This window comes from Nipponia nippon, unplaced genomic scaffold (assembly GCF_047370975.1).
Source record: "Nipponia nippon isolate SJK-2023a ecotype South Korea unplaced genomic scaffold, ASM4737097v1 scaffold_36, whole genome shotgun sequence".
In the NCBI taxonomy this organism is placed as follows: domain Eukaryota; kingdom Metazoa; phylum Chordata; class Aves; order Pelecaniformes; family Threskiornithidae; genus Nipponia; species Nipponia nippon.
In genome coordinates this window covers 2978987-3000029 of record NW_028262354.1, presented here as the reverse complement: position 1 = coordinate 3000029, position 21043 = coordinate 2978987, and the positions used below count along the sequence as shown (strand labels likewise).

General features: G+C 66.3%; 1 protein-coding gene across 1 annotated transcript; it reads left to right on the top strand.

Annotated features, from left to right (window-relative positions):
• The first annotated feature begins 211 nt into the window (after positions 1–211).
• Positions 212–19590, top strand: KCNN3 (potassium calcium-activated channel subfamily N member 3). The gene is made up of 8 exons (XM_087772033.1): positions 212–1005; positions 4093–4188; positions 7720–8138; positions 12061–12202; positions 14174–14284; positions 15628–15755; positions 15939–16008; positions 16526–19590. Exons 1-8 carry the CDS (start codon positions 286–288, stop codon positions 16820–16822), a joined length of 1983 nt encoding a protein of 660 aa, XP_087628159.1. The 5' UTR covers positions 212–285; the 3' UTR covers positions 16823–19590.
• The last annotated feature ends 1453 nt before the right edge of the window (positions 19591–21043 follow it).

The window sequence follows — 21043 nt, the reverse complement described above, 5'->3', positions numbered from 1 at the left end:
GGTAACGACGGACTACAAGTCCCGAGCGACCCCGTAGAGACGCAAGAACCGGGAAGGTGGGAGGGGAAGGAGGGGGGCTACGAAGCGGGGAGCGGGCGGGGATGATGTCAGCCTGCGGGGAGCCCCGGCGTGGCCAATGGCGCTGCGGGGCCGGGCCAACGGCGGCGGCGGTGGCGGGGGCGGCGGCGGCGGCGGTGGCGAGAGCGCGGCGCCCATTCATGATCCAGCTCGCGGGACCGGTAAAACGGAACCGGTGCCCGGTAAATCGGCGCCGGTACCGCCGTTATGGAGACATCGGGCCATCTTCACGATTCGGGAGTGGGGGACTTGGAAGAGGATGGTCGGTGTCCCTGTCCCTTACCGGGGGATGAACGGTCACCGCCGCCTCCCGCCGCGCTCCCGCCGCTCCAGCACAGCCTGTTGCACTCCTCGCCCGGGTCGTTACGGGCCCCTCCTCCTCCTCCCGCCGCCCCCGCCGCCCTCCACCCTTCCTCCCGCCACGGCAGCCAACTCAACCTCGGCGACCACCCGGGAGCGGGCTCCGGGGCGGGGAGCGGCAAACACCGGCAGCCCAGCCCGCTGGTTCACCGGCGGGACAGCAACCCCTTCACCGAGATCGCCATGAGCTCCTGCAAGTACAGCGGCGGGGTGATGAAGCCCCTCAGCCGGCTCAGCGCATCCCGCAGGAACCTCATCGAGGCCGAGCCGGAGGCGCAGCCCTTGCAGCTCTTCGGTACCGGCGGACCCCCCGAGATCGTCGTTTCACGCGAGGACAACCACGCGCCCGCCGCCCGCCGCCCCGACCGCCCGCCGGCCCGCCCGGCCCCCGCCGCCTTCGCCAAGGGGCCCAAACGCAAGGCGCAGAACATCGGCTACCGGCTGGGGCACCGCCGGGCGCTCTTCGAGAAGAGGAAGCGTCTCAGCGACTACGCGCTCATCTTCGGCATGTTCGGCATCGTCGTCATGGTCATCGAGACCGAGCTCTCCTGGGGGCTCTACTCCAAGGTACCGATGGGGTTGGGGGGTGGGTGCGGGGCTGGCGGCACTGGACGGTGCCCGGTGGGGTGAGCACGGAGCCGTTTACCCCGTATGGCGTCCCATGGGATAAACACGGAGCCGTCTGCCCCATACGGCATGGGACGGGGCCGTATGGGCTGGCTGGGGACCAACGGGGCGGCCCCGGGGCCTTACGGGGACGCTGCGGCCGCAGGTGTCGGACAGGGCGAGCGCCGGGCTCGGGGGCCATGCGCCGGCTGCGTGTGCCGGGGCGGGTGCTGTGCCGGGTCCTGGCAGAGCCACCCCATGTGCCAGCGGTACCAGGGACCGACCCACCAGGCTCTGCGGTGCCCGTCGCCGGCTCGGCCAGGCGCTCCCCGAGGCACTGTGCCCTCGGCGGTGCGGCGGAGCCCCCCCTCCCTCCTCCTCCTCCTCCTCCACACCCCTTTCTTCCATTTTTTTCATTTTTTTTTTGCAGGACGGTGTCTTTTATTTATAATTCTCCCCCCCACGCCCCTTCCAGCTCCTGCTCCCGGGCTGCGCTGGTTGGCAGCGATATGAATAACTCTTTGTATAGACATCTGTCATGTTATTTATACCTATCCAGAGAGGGGAAGGCATCGGCACCCGCGCCGGCAGGGCGTGCATGGCACCCATGGGCGTCAGCGGGACGGCGCTGCCGAGGGGGCTGGGGGGCGGGCGGCGGGGGTCCCCGTGCCGCGGTGCCGCCGGCGGAGGGGAAGGAGCAGGGTGGGAAGGGGCTGCTCGCCGCTTCCTGCCATTATCCGGCGCGGGCGGCGGGGAGGGCGGCACAGGCGGCGGAGGCGACGGAGCTGGAGCAGGTGGAGGGAGGCAGGGACGCGGCTGGGGGTCCCGTGGGTGCGGGAGACCCCGCCGCCTCCCCATGGAGGTGCCCAAACAGCGGCGGGGGGCTCCCGAGCCCCGGCTGCCCACAGCTGCCGGCGGCAGCGGGAGTGCGGGGGCTGCCAGCAGCGGTTCCCTCTGCTCCGGCCGAGGCGGAGGGATGCCTCGGTGCCGAGCCCACATCCCTGGCTCCCCCGCCGAGGGAGGAGGATGCTTTGCTTCGCTTCACTGCCGGAGCCTCTTCTCCCGGCGATTCCTGGAGCGCAATGCCGGCGGTTCTCCTTCGGCAGGAGCAAGGCCGAGCCACCGTCCCCCTCCTGCGCCCGCTACCTGTTGAGCCGCGGCCGCCCTTGCCGGGCTCCCTGGGCCCGCGTGCCTGGTGCCGGCAGGGACCAGTCGCCCTCACCGGGCCGCTGGCAGCGCCGCTGCCACGCTTGCTGGCCCCGGCACGCCGAGCTGCTGTGTCAGCCGGGGAAGACCCTGTGAGTCAGCGCTGCCGCCGTGCAGCCGCCCGCAGCCCCGACCCCTGCCCCAGCGCCTGCCGCTCACCGTGATGCTCGTGCCAACAACCGCAGGGTGCAGCGGGGGGTCCCTGGCTCCCAGCCGCCCCAGGCCCTTGGCCGGAGCTGTGGCAATGGGCGACCGTCTATAAATCCCCCCCGGCAGCCCCTGGTGGGAAACCGGAGCTCGCTGGCAGGGACGCGGCCATGACCGAAGGAGCGCCTGGGGCCGGGGCCGGCAGCTGTTGTGCGGACGGCGATGTCGGTGCTGCCGGCCCTGGCCCGGCTCCAGCTCTGCCCCACGGCCGGCAGCCATGCCGCCGCAGGCTCCCCAGGCCAGAGGGTGCCGGGGCTGAGCCAGAAAGCCAAGACGCGGTGGCCGGGTTTTGCCTGCTCTCTGCTTGTCCCTCGGGCAGGATGGGGCCTCTCCCGCCTCCGGGACGGCACCGCTGCTTCCCAGGGCCGCCAGCAGCCTGCGCGGCACCGCCGGGGTGAAGCATCCTGCCACCTGCGTGGCGCGGGGAGGATGCGTGCCGGGGCTGCCGAGGTGACGCCGCAGCTCAGCCAAGCCCTCCCTGTTGTTTGCCGCGAGCGTGGGATCCAGCAGCGGCTCTTCCTGCCCGCTCCCTCCAGACCCGGCGCTGGCAGGAGGCATCGGTAAACGTGGTGGGTGTGTGGCTGCCTTTGCCAATAACGCCGCGCCTGCTGGGGACCCACCAGCCCCATGGGGTCCCCGTGCTTCGGGCAGGCAGGATTAGTGCCCCTGGGAAGAGTCTGGCTGGAGCAGCCTTGGCACGAGCCCTGCCCCGGAGTTTGCCTATTAATAGCCGTTGTTTGGTCCCCGGCACTTCTCTCGGCACCAGCCATTATATCCACACAATTGCACGGCCGGAGCCAAGTTGTTAACAATGCGCCACCGCCTCCGCGGCAAATAGTCCCTTCTCCGCGTTTAAATACCCCTCGGGGATGGGGAACGCCGGGGAGAGGGTGAGGAGGCAGGCTGAAGGCAGCCCGGCGCACCGGGGAGCAAAGGATGGGTGTGGCGTGCCGTGAGCGCGCCGGGTCGCGGCGTGCCGTGAGCGTGCCGGGCCTCGGTGTGCTGGGGATGGGGAGAAGGTGTGGGACGGGTGCGGTGGCGGGGCAGGTTGGTTTGGAGATAAGATGGTGGTGAGGGGCTGCCAGGGCTCGGCCGGGTGCCCCAGCACCGGTAGGGCCAGATCCTGGCCTTACCAGTGACTGAAATGGGGTCTGGAGGGGAGCCCGTGGGAGGGTGAATCCTGCTCCTCCCGGCGGGGTCCTGGGCAGCAGCTGCTTCGACCACCACTGAATCACGGGCTGGTTTAATTTACATAGAGCTAATTAGCAGGAGGATCTAATTAGAGCATCCATTAGGGTGCCGTAACATTGGGCTCACGCTGGATGCGGCTGGGGCGCTGGCGTCGCGCGTCCCAGCGAGGGGAGGCTGGTAATTACACTTGGCAGAATCGAATAAAAAACCGTTTCGGTGACAGGGCCACTCTTGCCCATGGTGCCGGTGGTGCCGGCAGTGCCCTTGCTACCGTGCCGAGCCACTCAAGGTGGGAGCTGGGGTGGCCGAAGTGCCGGCGGCGGGGAAAGCAGGTATTGGGAGGGTCAGCATCTCCCTGGGGGTGCGGAGCCCGGCGTCGCGGCAGTGCCGGCAGGGTGCCACGGCCACGTCCCCCCTAACGCCCACCCTGTTCTCGCCTCGCAGGACTCCATGTTCTCCCTGGCCCTGAAATGCCTTATCAGCCTCTCCACCGTCATCCTGCTGGGCCTCATCATCGCCTACCACACGCGGGAGGTGCAGGTAGGTCCCGGCGTCGCCGGCGCCGAGCGAGGGGCTGCCAGGGCGGGTGGCTGCGGGGTTTGCCGGGATTCGGTGGGATGTGGTACCCGAGCTCGTAGCCTGCATGGAGCCTCCTCCCTCCTTGCTGGGGTCTCAGGGGGCAGCGAGGGGTCTTGGGGGACAGCGAGGGGTCTCGGGGGGCAGCAAGGCCGGGCACCGAGGGGTCTGCCCAGGCGCAGGGTGCCCGGCGGAGCTGCCGGCGGCTGGGGGAGGCTGCAGCCAGGAAGGGCTCAGACCAGCCGAGGTGCCAAGGAAAGCTGTGAAATCCTTTCCTAATCAGGGCTGCCCACCCTCTTCCTCCCTGCCCCCCCCCCCCGGCTTTGCTGGGAAATGAAAGGGCTCCCGGTTTGCTCCAGGAAGGCTGCGCTTCCCCACGGGATCCGGCTTCGGCGTGATGCCGGCGTGTTTTGGCGACGGGAGGAACGAATCACCAGGCAGAAAAGGAGCATCCTGGGAAGGGCCGCCGAAGCCCCCGACCCCGAGTGCCCGGTGTTTTGGTGCACCAAAGATCCCACCTCGTCCCGCTCGAGGCTGGGGGACGGGGCAGCTTTGCTGGCTGGGGGGCTGGAGGCAGGCGCGCCGCTCCCTGCCTGCCTCCTGCCTGCAGGGACCTTCCCGGGAGCCACCCCCCCGGCTCAGCCTGCCTGCGCGGGCAGCGAGCCTGGCTGCGGGTTGCTCAAAGCAAATATTTGGGAGTTCTGGTTTTCTGCTAGAATAATATTTACCCCGGGGTGGTGGCGGTTGGGGTCAGCCAGGCGGGCTGTGCCCCGGTGCTCGCCGGCTTCCTCCGCTTGTTGTTCTCGGGAGTGGGTTGTGCAAAGGCAGCGTCCACCCCAGCGGTGCGCGGGGCTTCCCACATCTACCCCGGCTCTGCCTGCGGCCGGAGCCGAAATCCCCGCTGCCGTCCCTCCGCGGGGTCCCGGTCCCCGAGCACACGCGCCGTGCCGGTGCGGGGATGCCGAACCTCGCCACGGTCTGGCCGTGAGGCCCCGGCTGCTGCGCTGGGCTGGTTACACTGGCAGGGAAGGGAATGAGATCGGTTTGACTTGATTTGCTCCGGACAAAGCCGCGCTGGCTGCTGATCGCCCTATTATCTCTTAGGTGCTTATAAAGGGATTGCTGATAATCCGGCCGGGGATGGAAGCGGGGCTGACAGAGCTGTAAATCCTCCGCTTCTCGGCCCTCTTGCCTAAGGGGGGGCTGCGCTCACCCCGCCATGGCACTGCCGGACCTCCCCGGCCTCCAGGAAAGCCTCGACAGCGGCTTTGGCCTCTTTCCTCAGTATTAATCGCATTAATTGCCCATCTTTTGGGACATTTGCAGCTCTCCCTGTGCCTCGGTTTCTCTGGGGCTTGGGCATCGCTGTGCTTGGGGTCCTGAGTCCAGCTCCTGGGGTCCTGCCTGTCCCCTCCCCGGCTGCCTACACCCGCTGTCACCCGACGGGCTGGGACGGCGGCGGGTCCCCGGGGTGTCCCTGTGCCCATCACCCGCCAGCCGGGGCTGCAGGTGAAGAAGATCCTCCCGCCCCCGCCGGCCTTCCCAGCTCCGCTTTCTGCTGCAAGGCCGTGAGCTGCTGCTAATTGCGTGTGTCGCTCGCTCGTCGCGAGGCTGAGCGTGTGCAGAGAGCTGCCAGCAGCGCCGCCGCGGCCCCGGCCTCCCTGCGCCCGCGGGCAGGGGCTGACCCGCTCCCGGTGACACCGGGCTCAGCGCCTTGGGGATGGCTCTGGTTTGCACCCTGGGGTAGGGTCTGCCACCGCTGTGATGCCCCAGGGTGGTGCGGAGCGTGACAGCACCGCGGTTATTGCCGTGGCACGGGATGGAGCGCAATGCCGGCGAGGCTGCCAGCTCCGGCCGGGGGGATTCTGGGGGGGCACGGCCCCCCTCGCCCCTGCCCTCGGGGTGCCCGGGGCTCTTTGTGCATTTAATTGGGTGAAGCTTTCTCCCCCCACGCGGCTTCTCGGTGGCTTTCCTTGTGCTTCGCTTGCCCGCAGCTGCAGTGGCCAGCGGGCTTGCTCCTTCCCCTGCCGGCGCCGATGCTGGGGATGCTGGGGATGCTGGGGATGCCCCGGGTACCGCCGGCCCGTGCCGGGGTTTCCATGGAAACCCGCAGCGATGCGCCGCAGGTGCAGGGCTGAGAGGGGCTGGCGCAGGGGGAACCTGCCCGAATCCCCCCCTTGCTCCTTCCCTTCCCCGACCCGGCCCGTTGCAAAACCCCCCCACGCAGTCAAAAGGCTCCCTGCCTTTTTCCTCTTGCTAATTTGTTTATTTTTAACACCCTTTTCCAGGAAGGAATGGGCTGTCAGCTTGCTAACTGCCTGAGGATCTCCCTTGACAGCTTGGAGCATTTTTATAAACAATTTCTCAAACAAAGCAGCTAAAAGGAGCGGAGCTTTCCAAACAGAAAAGGAGGTGGCCGGGGACGGCCGCTCCGTGAGTCAGTCCCGGCGGCTCTTGCTGTCCTCGGGGAGAGCCCTGTGTGTCGTGCCGTGCCGGCGAGGCGGCTGGCGCAGGTGCGCTGGGGCCTCCGGCGGAGTGGGAGGTTGTTCCCGGGCTCGGCGCCAGCCGGGGCCGCGCTTCCACCCAGCACCCGGGGCTGGAGCGGCCGCGAGAGCTCCTGGCCCCCCCGGATGAGCCGGTGTTGCTCCGTGCTTTGCGGGGTCGAGGACACGGTGGTGACAGTAGCGCCGGCTGCCACGTCCCCCTTGGATCCTTTCCCAACGGTGTCTTTGCCAAACACTGCTTGCGGAGAGGCCCTGAGTGCGTCCCCGCTGCCGTAGGTGACACCGGTGTCCCCGTCGCACCAGGGACAAACCGATGGCAGCCTCGGGACGGCCCCGCCGAGGCAGGACGGGGTCTGGCGGCGTCCTGGCAGGACCAGCCCGAGCTGCCGTCCTCCCAGCTCCCGCAGAGACCCCGACTCTGTCGCCGGCGGTGGGAGAGGAGCTGGTACCCAGGACGAACCGGCGGTTGCTATGACAACCGGATCCCATCGCCGCCAGCGACCGGGTGCTCTGGCTGTGGTGTTCCCTCCCCAAAAGTTGCCCCAGCACTGGGGCGTGGTGGCTGTCGGTGACACTGGTGCAGCAGTGGCGGGAGCAAAGGGTGGCTCGTGCCAGTGATCTGCGGCACCACGGCTCACCCGTTTCCGTGCCCCCGGCAAGGAGGCCGTGTCGGGAGGTGGGCTCCTGCCAGCCGGCGTGCGGGAGCGGGTCCGAGCGAGCTGTCCCCATGCCGTACCTGGGCACCCTAAAGCTTTCTGGGGTGTCCCCAGCGCTGTCCCCGTCCCCTGAAGACCCAGGCAGAGCAGCGGAGGGGATGGAGAAGGCTCATCCCCACCTTTGCCTTCCCCATCCATCCCCAGGCCTCCTGGCTGAAGCCATCGCTGGCTCCGCGGGGCACTGGTGTCGGTCCCCCCGGGTGCCCGTGGCGGGACGCTGGTGGGGCAGGGTCAGCCGGGGCCACCAGTAACCGTGTGGTTTTATATCCCGGTAGCTCTTTGTGATTGACAACGGAGCCGACGACTGGCGGATAGCGATGACGTACGAGCGCATCCTCTACATCAGCCTGGAGATGCTGGTTTGTGCCATACACCCCATCCCCGGGGAGTACAAATTTTTCTGGACAGCCCGCCTGGCTTTCTCCTACACGCCTTCTCGGGCAGAGGCGGACGTGGACATCATCCTGTCCATCCCCATGTTCCTGCGCCTCTACCTGATCGCTCGGGTGATGCTGCTGCACAGCAAGCTCTTCACCGACGCCTCCTCGCGCAGCATCGGGGCGCTCAACAAGATCAACTTCAACACCCGCTTCGTCATGAAGACTCTCATGACCATCTGCCCCGGGACGGTGCTGCTGGTCTTCAGCATTTCCCTCTGGATCATCGCTGCGTGGACGGTCCGGGTGTGCGAGAGGTGAGAGGGGCTGTGTTGGGGTTTGGGGTGCGTGGCCATTCGGGGTGCGTGGCTGTTTGGGATGCGCAGCGGTTCAGGATGCTCGGCGGAGCTGCGATGTCCCAGCACCCTGTGGGAGGGATGCAGAGATCCGCGGGCTCGGCAGCCGCGGGTTCCCACCGATGAGCCCCCGTCCCCGGGCAGGAGGCAGAGGCAGGGCCAGCCCTGTCCTCGCAGCGCGGTGCCTGGGGACAGGCAGGGTCCCCATGAGAGGGGATGGCATGCGGTGCCAGCCGGCGCGGGAGCCCCAGGAGGGTGGGTGGGGGATGCGGGGAGCGGCGGGAGCTGGGGGGACCGAGCGTGGGGAGAGGCTGGAGGTGCCATGAGGCTGATGAGCGGTAGTGCCTGGCTCGGGCTCTGGCGTCGCTGCGAGCGACTGCCATGACAACACCGCGGTGACAAACCCACTGCCGGATGGCATCACGCCGCCATCGGCATGCTCGGCGCGGGGGTTGCTGTGGCGACCGGCCCTGGCGGGTACCGCTGCGCCTCCATCTCTCGGGGATGCGCCAGCACCCCTTTGTCCCCCAAGGGGAAGCGGAGGGCTGTGGCGGAGCACCCCCGCCCGCCCCAGCCCTGTGCCGGAGGGGTTTCGGCACGGAGCACGGTGCCGGCAGCACCTGCCCATCTGAGGGCCGGGAGGGCAGGTGCCCCGCAGGGTGTCCTGCGTCCTGTCCCAGCGTGGGGCCACCCCTGTCCCCAGGGAGCTGAGCTCGGTGCCCTGCTGCCATCGGAGCACGGCTAATTGCCCCGGAGGGCTCTCGGAGCCCGGACCGCTCTGCCGGGAAGCGCCCGAGGAGCGCGTGTTACCGTTTGGTGTCCGTGGATTAGTGAAATCACCTGAAATCCATTTAAGTTGTTGCGGCAGCTTCGTGCCATACTCGAAACCGAGGTGCGCGGGATCGCACCGCCGGCACCCCGAGGTCCCCGGGACACCCAGCTTGCTTCTAGGCACTCGCACGGCAGGAGGAAGGCCACCCCTCCTCTTCCCCAGCGCGGGACCCCTCGCACTGGGCACCCGGTGAAGGGGCATTAGAGCAGCTTTCAGTGTGGTGGCAGTGGAGCGGAGCGGCACGCTGAGGTTTTACGAGCTTTTACAGGCTGCGTTTGCCTTCCTGCCTCCCCTAATGATGCTCTCAGGATGTGCTGGATAGCGGATAGCTGTGCGCTGCTTAATTGTGTTTGGGAGATTTTTTATTTGCGCCTCCTAAATGGGGAGCGGGCGGACGGGCTCCCGGGGGACGCGCGGGGGGTTGGTTCTGCACCTGGGGGGCTTGGGCTGGAAAACGCAATGTAAATAAAGAACCATTAGCAACCACAAAAAAAAAAAAAAAAAAAAAGAAATGATGCAGACGAGGCGCTGCGGATCACTGGCACCGCAGCTGCCGTGAGCTGCTGCCACCTCCCTCTGTCTACAGAGCGGCAGATGTGAACCCAGGCAGGCTCCCGGCCGGGCTGGGGATGCACCGGCCCGGGGGATGCAGGAGCCGGGGGATGCAGGACCCCCGGGACACGCTCCGTCCCTGAGGGATGCACCAGCCCCGGGGCCTGCACCGGCCCTGGGTGCCGCACAGCCCCTGCAAGGGCCGCCCAGGACGTGTCCCCACCGACGGCAGGCTGCTGCACCGGCACTGGAAACCAGTTTGCTGTGGCTTGCGGGGCCATCCCCAACCAGCACTCACTGGGGCCGGGCAGCTCGGGGATGGCTGTGCTTCTCCAAGACGTGGTCCCCAGGCTGGGGTGGCACGGCTGCGGCACGTCCCCTCGGCACCGTGGGCTGCTTCGGTGCTCGCGGGCGCAGCATCGCTGCCGGGCATCCTCCCGTGCGTGGCGGGGGGCCGCAGCTCTCCGAAGGCAGCAAGTCGCTTAGCAACCTTGCCCGCTCGCCCGCTCGCCCGGCCGCTGCGCAGAGCCGCCTGCGGTGCCAGCGCTGCTGCTGGCCTTGCCCGCCGATGGCGCGCACGTGCGCATGCACGTGCAGCCGGCCCCGCTCCCTGGGGTTAGGGTGCAGCCAGCCTGGCGCTCCCCGGCAGTGCCGCCCAAACCGATGGCAGTGCTGCCGCAGCATCCCGGCGTGGCGATGCTCCGCTCGGCGGTGCCGCCCAAACCGATGGCAGCGCTACCACAGCATCCCGGCGTGGCGATACTCCGCTTGGCGGTGCCGCCCAAACCGATGGCAGCGCTACCACAGCATCCCGGCGTGGCGATACTCCGCTTGGCGGTGCCGCCCAAACCGATGGCAGCGCTACCGCAGCATCCCGGCGTGGCGATGCTCCGCTCGGCAGTGCCGCCCAAACCGATGGCAGCGCTACCGCAGCATCCTGGCATGGCGATGCACCGCTCGGCGGTGCCGTGGCGCAGGACTGGGGCGATGCTCGGGGCGGCCCTGCTGGCAGGGAGCGGCTGTGCCCTTGGTGGGGGCAGGCGGACGAGGGGACGATGGAAACCGGCGCTGGGGGCCAATGGCGGCAGCCGCGGCGTGTGCCAGGCCCCGCTGTTTATCAGCTCCTTCTGCTCAAAGTGCTTCTGGGAAGAGAGAACATCCGTCTGTCCGGCTGCGCCGTAACCCCCTTCCCCAGCACGATGCTCCCGGGGTCGTCCCCGTGGCTCGAGAGCTCACATCCTGCGGGACGGGCTGGGCTCAGCCTTTCCCAGGGAACGTGCTGGCCGGGATGGGGGCTGCGTGCCGCTGCTGGTGCCGGGATTTTGGGGAGCCCTGCCGTGGCCGCGGTGACAGGCTCCGGCTCCCCTGGCCGCAGCGCGGCAGCGGCTCTCGCTGTGGCTGAGGGCGCTTTCTCATGCACCAAGATGTCGTTCAGGTCTCCAGTTACTTGGGGGGAAAAACATTTCGGAAGAGGAGAAAACCCAACTGCTCCGGGAAGAAGGAGCTGGGATGAACTGGGGGGGAATTGCCAAAAGCTCCATCTGGTTTCCCTCTAATGATTTCATGAGGAGGCTGGGAGAAGCCTGCCAGGGAGAGGGATGCGTGCAGGCAGGAGGTGACCGTCCTGCCCGTGGCAGGGCGAAGGTGCTGCCTTCCCCTGCCCACCCTGGGGCGTTGGGCTGAGTCCCGCTGCGGGCCAGGCCAGCCCCCGTTTCACCGCCGGGAGCCAGCCCTCCATCCCCCCGGGAGCATCCCTGCGCGGCTCAGCCGGGCTCGCACCGGCCCTGGGGAACCGGAGGCAGCCGGGGCCCCCGGTTGCGTGTTTGCCAGAAGAGCCGCAGCCGGCTGCTGGGCTGGCCAGGGCGGTCGCTGACCTCGCAGCTCGGCAGGGACATGGCCACGGAAAGTTTGCAGCATCCCCGAAGCCGCAGCCGCTCCACGTGTGCTTTGTCTCGAGCGCGTGAGCCGTCCCCCCCGCATTGTCCAAGAGCCAAGTGCGTGCCGGAGGCTTGGCAGGATCCGTCCCCAGTGGTCCTGCCGGGGCTGCTGACGGCACCATCCCCCGGGGTGGCACAGGGCGAGTGGGCTCAGCCTGAGCCACCGCAGCCAGGGGACATGGAGGAGGACCCCGGCGGCGAGCTGGTGCCGTTGGGGGCTTTGCCGAACCACAGCTGTTTCTCCCATCAGCTGGCTCTTGCCACCGTGCTGCGTGGCACCGGGGATGCAGCCGGTGGGACTAGGATGTGGTGACAGGTCTGACCAAAAGCAGAAGCCCTCTCCATGGAGTTTTCGCTCTGATTTTGTCCTTGGGGGTTTTCCTGTGCCACAAATTGTGCAAGCGCCGCTGCTACGGGGCATCCTGCCGCGTTATTAATCCCTATTCCCCGTGGCGCGGCACAGCCTCGTGCCAGGAGAGCCGCCGTGCCCAAGTGCCCCCATTGCTCCCTGCAGCCGTCCCCGTCCCCTGCCGTGACGCTGACGCCCATGTCTCCTTGGCAGGTACCATGACCAGCAGGACGTAACCAGCAACTTCTTGGGTGCCATGTGGCTCATCTCCATCACCTTCCTCTCCATCGGCTACGGTGACATGGTCCCACACACCTACTGCGGGAAGGGTGTCTGCCTGCTCACCGGCATCATGGTAAGGGCCGTGCCGAGCCGGTTGCCCGTCCTGCAGGGCTACCAGATTTTAAGGGGACCTGCTTCCCGGCTGGCTTGTCCGTGCATGAGGTGTAACGACTTCGGCTCCGAGGTCTCGCAGCCTGGAAGGTGATAGAGCTGTAATTGCAATTACTGTAAGCGCAGTAATTAGCAGGACGTGGTGGTTTGGTTCATGGCGCAGGCTGGGTGCGTGCCTGGCGGGTGCTGCAGTCGCACCGGGTGCAGCGTGGGACGCCAGCCAGTCCCTTGCCCCGCGGTCCCCACTGGTGAATTTGGGGTGGATTTGGACCTACGGTCGGCGAGGGAGGGGGGAGCTGGACCGCGGCGGGGTCAGGGGTGTCCTCAGGGAGCAGAGGGGCCCCCGAGCATCCCTTGGCTGTCCCTGCTCGCGCCGCCTGGCTTCCATCGCCCGGAGCAATCCCAAATGCTGCCGGCTCCCACTGAGAGCTGGGACCAGCTGGGAGCCCTCCGCCCCCGCCGCGCTCCCACCGGCATCACCGCTCTGCCGCGGATTCATTTCCTCATGGCCAGAAGGTCACCGTCCTCCGGGGCCTCCGGCATACCTGCTCCAAGGCGCCCGTGAGATGTCCCAGCTTGCGGGGCTTTCTAGCCAGGGTGGCCAAAGGAGTGGCCAGGGGCTCTGCGCTCACAGCTCCTCTGCAGATCCACCCCAGCCCCCCGCACCCCGGCGCTGCCCCCGTCAGCTCCAGGCCCTGGGGACGGAGCCATCCCTGTCCCCGCTTCCCAGCCGGGGCAGCCGGAGCTGGCACCCCGCCCTGGCCAGGCTCAGCTCTGCCGCTCTGTGCCCCGCGAGAGCTGTTGGCCGAGGCGGCTCCGCCAGCGGGTATTAATTTTATATTATCTGCGAGTCTTTGATCTGCCTTGTGTGAGGCCGGGCACCAGCGAGGCTGATGCTGTTGATAGGAGCCAAGCAAAGGAGAAAATCCCTCCTGGGGGGGGAACACGCGGCGTTTGCCAGCAGCACGGCGCGGGGCAGCGGTCACTGGCTCGGCTGAGGGCGTCCCGGTGCCGGGGGCTCCCGGAGCTCCCCCCGCAGCCAGTGGTTACTTTGAACCAAGGCACCATCTGGCAAAGCGTGCCCCGCTGCCGGCGCCGATCCAGCAGCACTGCTGGGGATGGGGACCCCCGTGACCACCGGGGCCGGGGGCTCCCCGAGCCGCGGCACCAGGGGCGGCTGCCCCGCTGGGAAGAGCGAAGCGGTGGGAGCCGAGAGCACGCAGCGGGATCTTCGGGGATGCTAAAGGATTCAGCTCAGAGCATGATGTTAATTAATGACTCTTTAATAAATTAAGGAGCGTTTGCCAGGATCGTGGGCCTCTGCCAGAGTGCCGGGAGGGGGGAGCGGCTCATCTGGTACGGGCAGCAGCAGGCAGAGCGCGGGGACACCACAGGGAGCGGAGGCTTGGCACCTTTGCTTTCCAAAGACAAATACGCGCCGGAGATGATGGCTACCACGCGGATCCGGCCCTAATCGCCGGGATAAGCGAGCTCCCAGCTGTCGCTGTTGGGAGACGCGGCGATTCAGCGGGGTCTCGATTCGCGGGTCCCCTTCCCCGCTCTCCCCCGGTGCTTCCCCACCGCTCTCCCACCCTGCACCCCTCTCGGGAGCGGGGGGCTCCCCATCCCGCAGGGCCCCGGCCCGCGGTGGCACCGGGAAGCAGGCTCAGCCCAGCCATTTCTAATTAGCGGCGGGGAGGTGAGGGCTCACAGCTGATCACCACTGACCTCGTTAATCAGCCCCAGCCTCTCCCGTTAATTACCCAGCACATCGTCAGCCGCTCAAGGACACCCAGGCTCTGTGATATCTCCTCGTTAGGGTGATGTGGGTGGGGGGCCATGGAGGTTTAATTAATTAGGGGGTTGTGAGGGTGGGAGTGCTGCTGTTGCACGAGGGTGCCAAACCGTTTCCCTGACTGATGTCCCCGCGCAGGGCGCCGGCTGCACGGCACTGGTGGTGGCCGTGGTGGCCAGGAAGCTGGAGCTCACCAAAGCCGAGAAGCACGTCCACAACTTCATGATGGACACGCAGCTGACGAAGCGGGTAAGGCGCTGCGGGGAGCTGGGGATGCTGGCGACCGTGGCGGGAGGAAGGCGTCGGCACCCCTGGGTGCGGGTCCCGTGGGTCCCACGGCCGGAGGAAGGCGTCTGAGTGCTCTGGATGCAGTGCAGGCGTTGCGGTGAAAGCAAACAGCACCAGCTCTGTATCAGGGATTTGGGCGATGCAGGATGCTCGGCTGCACTCCCGAGAGGAAAAGCCCATTTTTTTTCCCTTGGGGAGGATATGGGCTCTCTCCTCTTGCGGAGCATGATCTCCTGTAGCTCAGTGTCGGGAAGACAGCTGGATTTCGGTGATTCAGCGCCTCGCCTGCCACAGACGAGAGCTGCGCCGTGAGGCTTCTGCGGTTTCCATCCCCAAGGAGGGACCCGGAGGCCATGGCGGCCACAGAGGGGGTCCAGGGGGTCGCTGGTCGCGCCGGGGTCTGGCATCGCATCCCCGGCAGCGTGCGGGGGCTGCCGGAGGTCTCTGGTCTCAGCAGCTTCGTGATGACAAAGCGTCGGCAACCCAACGGCGCCGCGTGATGTAATGGGCTCTGCACGCCAGCAGCAGGAGTGATATTTTATATAGGGGATGGTGGCAAAGCAAGTGTCGGTGCAGCCCTTGGAAGGGCGACCTCCCAGTGTCGGGATGTGGCCAGGGAACCCCGCTTTGCCCCGCAGAGCCAAGCCCCGGGTAGAGCCGCGTGCCGGCAGCAGCCCTGACACCCTGGGGACAGTTGGGGGCCTCGGCGTGGCCGGGCCGGAAAGGCAAACAGCTGGTCTGCCCCGCTCCCTCGGCCGTGGATATGGATCTGCAGGCTCCATGCCAGGCAGGCGGTGGCCAATTCATCTTGGAGTGAGCAGCAGCACGGCGGTTTAGCCGGGGAGCCTGCGGAAGCTGCGTCCTCATGCCGGCAGCCCAGCCGGGACCTGCCAAGAGTGGCAGATGGATGCGGGAATTGAGAAAAACTTTGGGATTTTTTTCTTTTTCTCGAGGCTTAGGGTACAGCTTCACGCAGGGGTGAGGAGCCCGGTGGCGGAGCATCGGTGCGGGGTAGGATGGGGATGCGGGCGCACCAGGGGCCAAGACCCGCTGCTCGGTGCGGGCAGCTCTGCCGGCCCGTGCTCCTGTCTGAGCTGCCCGTGATCCCTTGCGAAGGCGCAGGAGACCGTGCGGGAGCGGAGCCGAGCGCCTCGCTCCAGCTGGGGCGAGTCAAGTGCTCTTGCAGCACCGGCTCACGATCCAGCAGCTCACGGCAGAGCCAGACCGGTGTCTCCGTGAAATCCCACATCCTGCGTGCCGGCGCAGCCGGGGCCGGTGACACGCAGCCAACTCCCTTCTTGCAGATCAAGAACGCGGCGGCCAACGTCCTGCGGGAAACGTGGCTCATCTATAAGCACACCAAACTGCTGAAGAAGATCGATCACGCCAAAGTCAGGAAGCATCAGAGGAAGTTCCTACAAGCCATTCACCAGTAAGGGGCCGCACGCCGGGGCGGGAGGGCTGCGGGGGATGCTGAGCCCCCGTGGGAACCGTGGTCCAGCCCCCGGCAGGAGCATGGGGACCCTTTCCCATCGCCGTGGATGCGGGCAGATCTCCGGCTGAGGTTTGCAGTTGGGGAAGGGGTGCAGACACGTTGCTCTTTCCTCCTCCCCAGGTTGCGGAGCGTAAAGATGGAGCAGAGGAAGCTGAGCGACCAAGCCAACACCCTGGTCGACCTCTCGAAGGCAAGTCCCCGCAGCGACCTCGCAGCTCGGCCAGGCTGCCCGAGTGTTTCTCTTCACTTGGAAAAACTCGAGCGGACCTGGCTGACCGCAAAATGCTTCGGCTCGGTAGATGTCAGCTGGGAATAGCTGCCGTGGGATGGCTGCTCTTGCAAGGCAGGAGGAGAAATACAGACACGAGGCAGGGACTGGTGGGGGGTCACCCTGCTTCCAGGAAAGGTCTTTGCTCCCTGCACCCCCTTATGCAGCCCCAGCCGTGGGTACCAGTGCTTGGCAGCACGGGGCTGGCTGCCCCTTTCCCCTCCGCCTGCGCGGAGACAGGGTTTCCTCATTTTAACGTCCCAGGGCGAGCCAAGCTGCGGTCACGGTGCCCTGCGAGCTCCCGGAGCGGGTGAGACGGGGCAGTTCTTGGGGCTTTGCCCGCAAGAAGCGGTTAAAGGGCTCAGCGCTGCCAGCAGCAGTGGCATTAACCCCTCCGGCCCTGGGCCGTGGCACTAACCCCTCTGTCCCCTCCCCATAGATGCAAAACGTGATGTACGACCTCATCACCGAGCTCAACGACCGCAGCGAGGACCTGGAGAAGCAGATCGGCAGCCTGGAGTCCAAGCTGGAGCAGCTCAGCGCTAGCTTCAACTCCCTGCCCCTGCTGATGGCCGACATGCTGCGCCAGCAGCAGCAGCGCCTGCTCGCCGCCGTCCTGGAGGCGCGGGGGGTCGGCGTGCCGGTGGGCACCCCCCAAACTCCTCTCTCCGAGAGCCCCATCGGGGTCAGCTCCACCTCCTTCCCCACCCCTTACACGAGCTCAAGCAGCTGCTAAAACGCAGCCCCTCAGCCCCCCCACGGACAGGGGAAGCGTTTCCGCGCAGGTCCCGAGGTCTCCATGGACTTTCTTCTGGTCCTCGAACCGCTGCAGGACCCTTCGGCCGGAGCCAGTCGGACCAGCAGTGCCGAGCGACGCTCGGAGCTTTGCCAACGCCTTGGTATCGGGAATCGCATCCCTGTTCAGGTGCCTCTACACGTGGTGAAGGAAGGGGACGGGAGGCGACGCCTCGGGCGGGCCCGCGCCACGGCGTCCGGTGGCAGACGGAAAAAAAAACCCACGCTCAATCTCAGGTCTTCACATTTGAAAACAAAATAAAACAACAAGTCAGAAGCACTGAAGCAACGGAGACACCAGAGGGAGAGTTTCCCTCCCCTGCGTGGACCCCGCCGGGGGCCGGGGCGCTCTCCTCGCCCCCTGCCCCTCTCACCATCGCAAAGCCCCGCCGGGCAGATGCCAACGTGGTGGTTTCTTGCACAGGCTCTGACCTACGCTGCCCGCGCTCTATCCCATCTCCTTACCGGGACCCACACGAACCCCTGCCTTGCATTGCCGGGTGGGTGACGGTGTCTGGCCGTAACCTGCCCCGGGGGTTCTGCGGAGCAGTGAGTGTTTTCTGCCCCGGGGCAGAACAAGGGACGCTTCGTCTTTCTGGTCCTCGGTGTCATATTCTGCCTGGAGACACGTGCCGGAGCTGGGAAAGCAGTGCCTAAAGCGTGCGGGGATGTGGGGTCAGGCAGGGCTGCCCCCAGCCGACGCGGCGATGGCCGATGACGGGGCTGGCAGGCCAGCCCAGGCGCCGAGGGGGTCTCCAGGTGCTCACATCGCCGCCTGCCCAGGACCCCACACCCCCCCAGCATTTTGGGAAGCCACCGGGCTCTTTGCGGCGGCCTCAGAACCGCTGGGTGAAAAACCCCATCAGCTACAACCACCTCTGCTCGCACCGGGAGCATCCGTGCTGGAGTCCAGCCGGCAGCGCCGAATCCGCCGGGGTCGAGCGGGGGCTCACCGGCAAGCGACGTAGTAGCGGGAGCAGGCGCTTCATCTGTTTAAAACCAAGCCCATCGCCTTCCTGCCGCTTCTGCTGGGTTTGGTGGGGATCAGCGGCACCGTCTCGGCGATGGCGCGGCGCTCGGCATTAGCCACCGCCTGTGCCTGCCGAAGCGCAGCCCCTCATGCTTTATTTTTTTTTATTTTTTTGACGGCATTCAGCTTCCCGAGGTACCCTTGGGCATCACCTGGCTACTTCTGGAAGCAGCCGTTTTCTGTTCGGCTTTCACCATTTCCCCCTTTTTCCTCCCCGGTGCTGCCCCGGGGTCCTGCTCGGGCTCTGCCAGGTCCTTGCGTGGAGCCCTGCCTGCTGCTGCCGGGCTCCGGCTTTGGGGCTGGTGTTTGCTGCTTTCAATGAAAACTCAGCAGAGGCTATTTATATATTTTTAAACAGATGAAGTAACCATGTAATTACTCCGCGATATTAATTACACCTCACCCAGCAGTGTCAGTAATTGTAATCAAAGTCACTGTGTTACTCCAGGTATACTCAGCCTGTAATCTTCTCCTTTGTAACTCTTTCCCTTCCATAAATAACGCCGGATTTCGTGCGCACGTAGGCAGGGACCTCGCAGCCCGATGCCGAGGAATTTCTGTGCAAAACTCCGCTTGCTGCCGGGGGTAGGTGGTTTACTCCTTGTGCCCTGCAATTAAAAGTTAGATAGAAAACAAGCACTAGTTAGCGAGGAACGCTCCCGCAGGCCCCAGCCAGTGGCAGGAGGAGGAGGAGGAGGAGGAAGGCTGCAAGGTGACAGCAGGAGCGCTGCAAAAATGAGCTCCCGGTGCTGCAGAGGGGGTTGCGTTGAGCCCGGCGGTAGCAGCGTTAGCGAGCCGTGGTCGTTCCCGTCGCGTGCGGGGAGGAGAGGAGGTGCGCGGCGATCGCCGCCCGGCCTTCTCTGGTCCTCGGCCGGCAGGAGATGCTCGGCTTCTGGGGATGAGCTGCTCTTCCCCTCTTCCAAGCTCTTGTCATCGGTGTAATCGTAGGGTGGGCAGGATGGCTGGGAGAGCGTCGCTGCCTTGGTAGCCCCCCAAGGTCTATTCTTAGCCCTGCTGCTGCTCCCCGTGTGCCTACGGGTCACCCTCAGCCCTACCTCCCCGGCAGGAGAAGCTTCTGCCCAGCTCTGTAAGGAGGTTTCCAGCGTGGCAATGGAGAAAACGTTGTAAATTCTGAGAATGAGCCTGAAATGCAAGCGTCTCCGCCGGCCTGCAGGCAGCCAAGCGGAGAAAAAGGCTTCCGCACCTCTCCCGGGGTTCGGGCAGGAGCAAACTGCCACGTGCAACGGGTCCGTGCACAGGGTGAGGCGCAGAGATGTGTCCTGGGGTGTCAGAGAGCTGGAGGAAGTAGTGATGCTCCAGGATCGATATCGCCAGTGGGAACCTCCTTACGGGCTGACGATCGAGTCTGGGAATCGAAGGGAGTAAGACAAGACCGGGCGCTGGCGGCTTGCTGGGACCTGAGGCGCTGAAGGGGAGCGAAGGAGCGGTGGGGAGAGCTTCAGGATCGCAACGGGGGCAAGAGATCCTTGTCTGGGAGCAGAGCCCCTGCTTCGGCGGGATTCCGGCAGGGCTGACAGGAGCTGGGCTGGGGCGGTGGGATCGCTGCACCCCACGCCCTGCATCCCCCAGCCTCACCCCTGCACGACCTGCACCCCAAACACCCCCTCTGCCTGAGGCCTTGCAGCCCTGGGTCCGCGCCCTACGCTCTGCGCCGTGCACCCCGCATCCCATGCACCCCGCATCCCCCATCCCTCCCCTGCATCCCGCGCACCCCACATCCCCCATCCCGCACGCTGCACCCCGCATCCCCCACCCCACTCCTGCATCCCCCACCCCACTCCTGCATCCCGCGCGTCCCCCATCCCGCACCCTGCATCCCGCATCCCCCACCGCACCCCTGCATCCCATGAACCCTGCACCCCCCATCCCGCACCCTGCACCCCGTGCATCCCCCATCCTGCACCCCACATCTCCCACTCCACCCCTGCATCCCGTGCACCCTGCATCCCCCATCCCGCACCCTGCATCTCCCATCCCACCCCTGCATCCCGCGCATCCCCCATCCTGCACCCCACATCTCCCACCCCACCCCCGCATCCCGCACACCCCGCACCCTGCATCCCGCGCACCCTGCATCCCGCACCCCTGCAGCCCCCACCCCACACTCTGCACCTCACCCTGCTGCACCCCCGTATTGCACCCGCACCCCTGCCAGTGCTTCGACACCGCCGCCGGTAGCCCTGACCTGTCACCCCAAGCACTGGGCTCACCGGATCCCACCGAGGCCAGCACCAGGACTAACCCCCCGCCCAGCCCCGCTGCCGGGACCAGGGGCCACCCCAAGGCCGCGGTGAGGGCAGGGAGAGCGGCGGGGAGCCCCTAGCACCCCAACACAGTCCAGCCTGCGGCGTCCCCCGGTGCCGGGGGCCTCTGGGCCCAGGGGTGCCCGCCGGGAGCCACTGCCCCGCTCCCTGCGACAGCTCTCAGTCACCAGCAGCTGAGCCGCCCCGGTGCAGGCGGCAGCGCCCGGCTCATGCCCAGGGGAGCGCGGTAGCTTGAGCTGGAGCTTCTCTTCCCGGCAGCGGCTGGCAGCTCTCCGCTAAATGGCTCCCTCTCCCCATGGCAGGATGCTCCCTACGCACCCGAGAACGTCCTTTTGGAGCCTGCGAGCCCCAAAGGGTGTCGGGACGGGGAGAGAGAAGAGCTGGGACCAGCGCCCAAGGTGGAGGAAAAGCACAAGAACAAAACTGCGACGCAGAGATATAATCCCAAAGATACGCCGACCTCCCGCGGCCGGGAAGCATCCGACCCCACGCGCCATCGGGGCTGAACCCCCAAGCCCCTCCAGGACCCACCCAGCCACAGCCAGTCTCATTTTTGGCACAGCCTCGGGTTTTTTTTTTTGCTCCACGATCCTCCTCCCTCTGCTGCCTGCGAGGAAACGTCCCAGAAACGCCAGAAAAATACCACGTCCTCTCTGCAAACTCACGGACGTTTCTGTCCGGACTTAAGGAGCTTCGACCTGGGTTTGCATCTCGCCTCTGTACCGCTCGCTTCTTTTTTAACAATAGGGGAAAGCATAATAGTTTATTTTAACTATGAAATATATTGCTATATTATAAAGGTTATTGTAACTTTCAATTATGGTTTTGTACCCAACCTGGTTGTCGG

Coding starts and splice junctions, on each gene's coding strand:
- KCNN3 (XM_087772033.1), top strand. CDS start 286: ATGGAGACATCGGGCCATCTTCACGATTCGGGAGTGGGGGACTTGGAA. Junction 12,203..14,173: donor GCCTGCTCACCGGCATCATG/GTAAGGGCCGTG, acceptor GTCCCCGCGCAG/GGCGCCGGCTGCACGGCACT. Junction 15,756..15,938: donor TTCCTACAAGCCATTCACCA/GTAAGGGGCCGC, acceptor CCTCCTCCCCAG/GTTGCGGAGCGTAAAGATGG.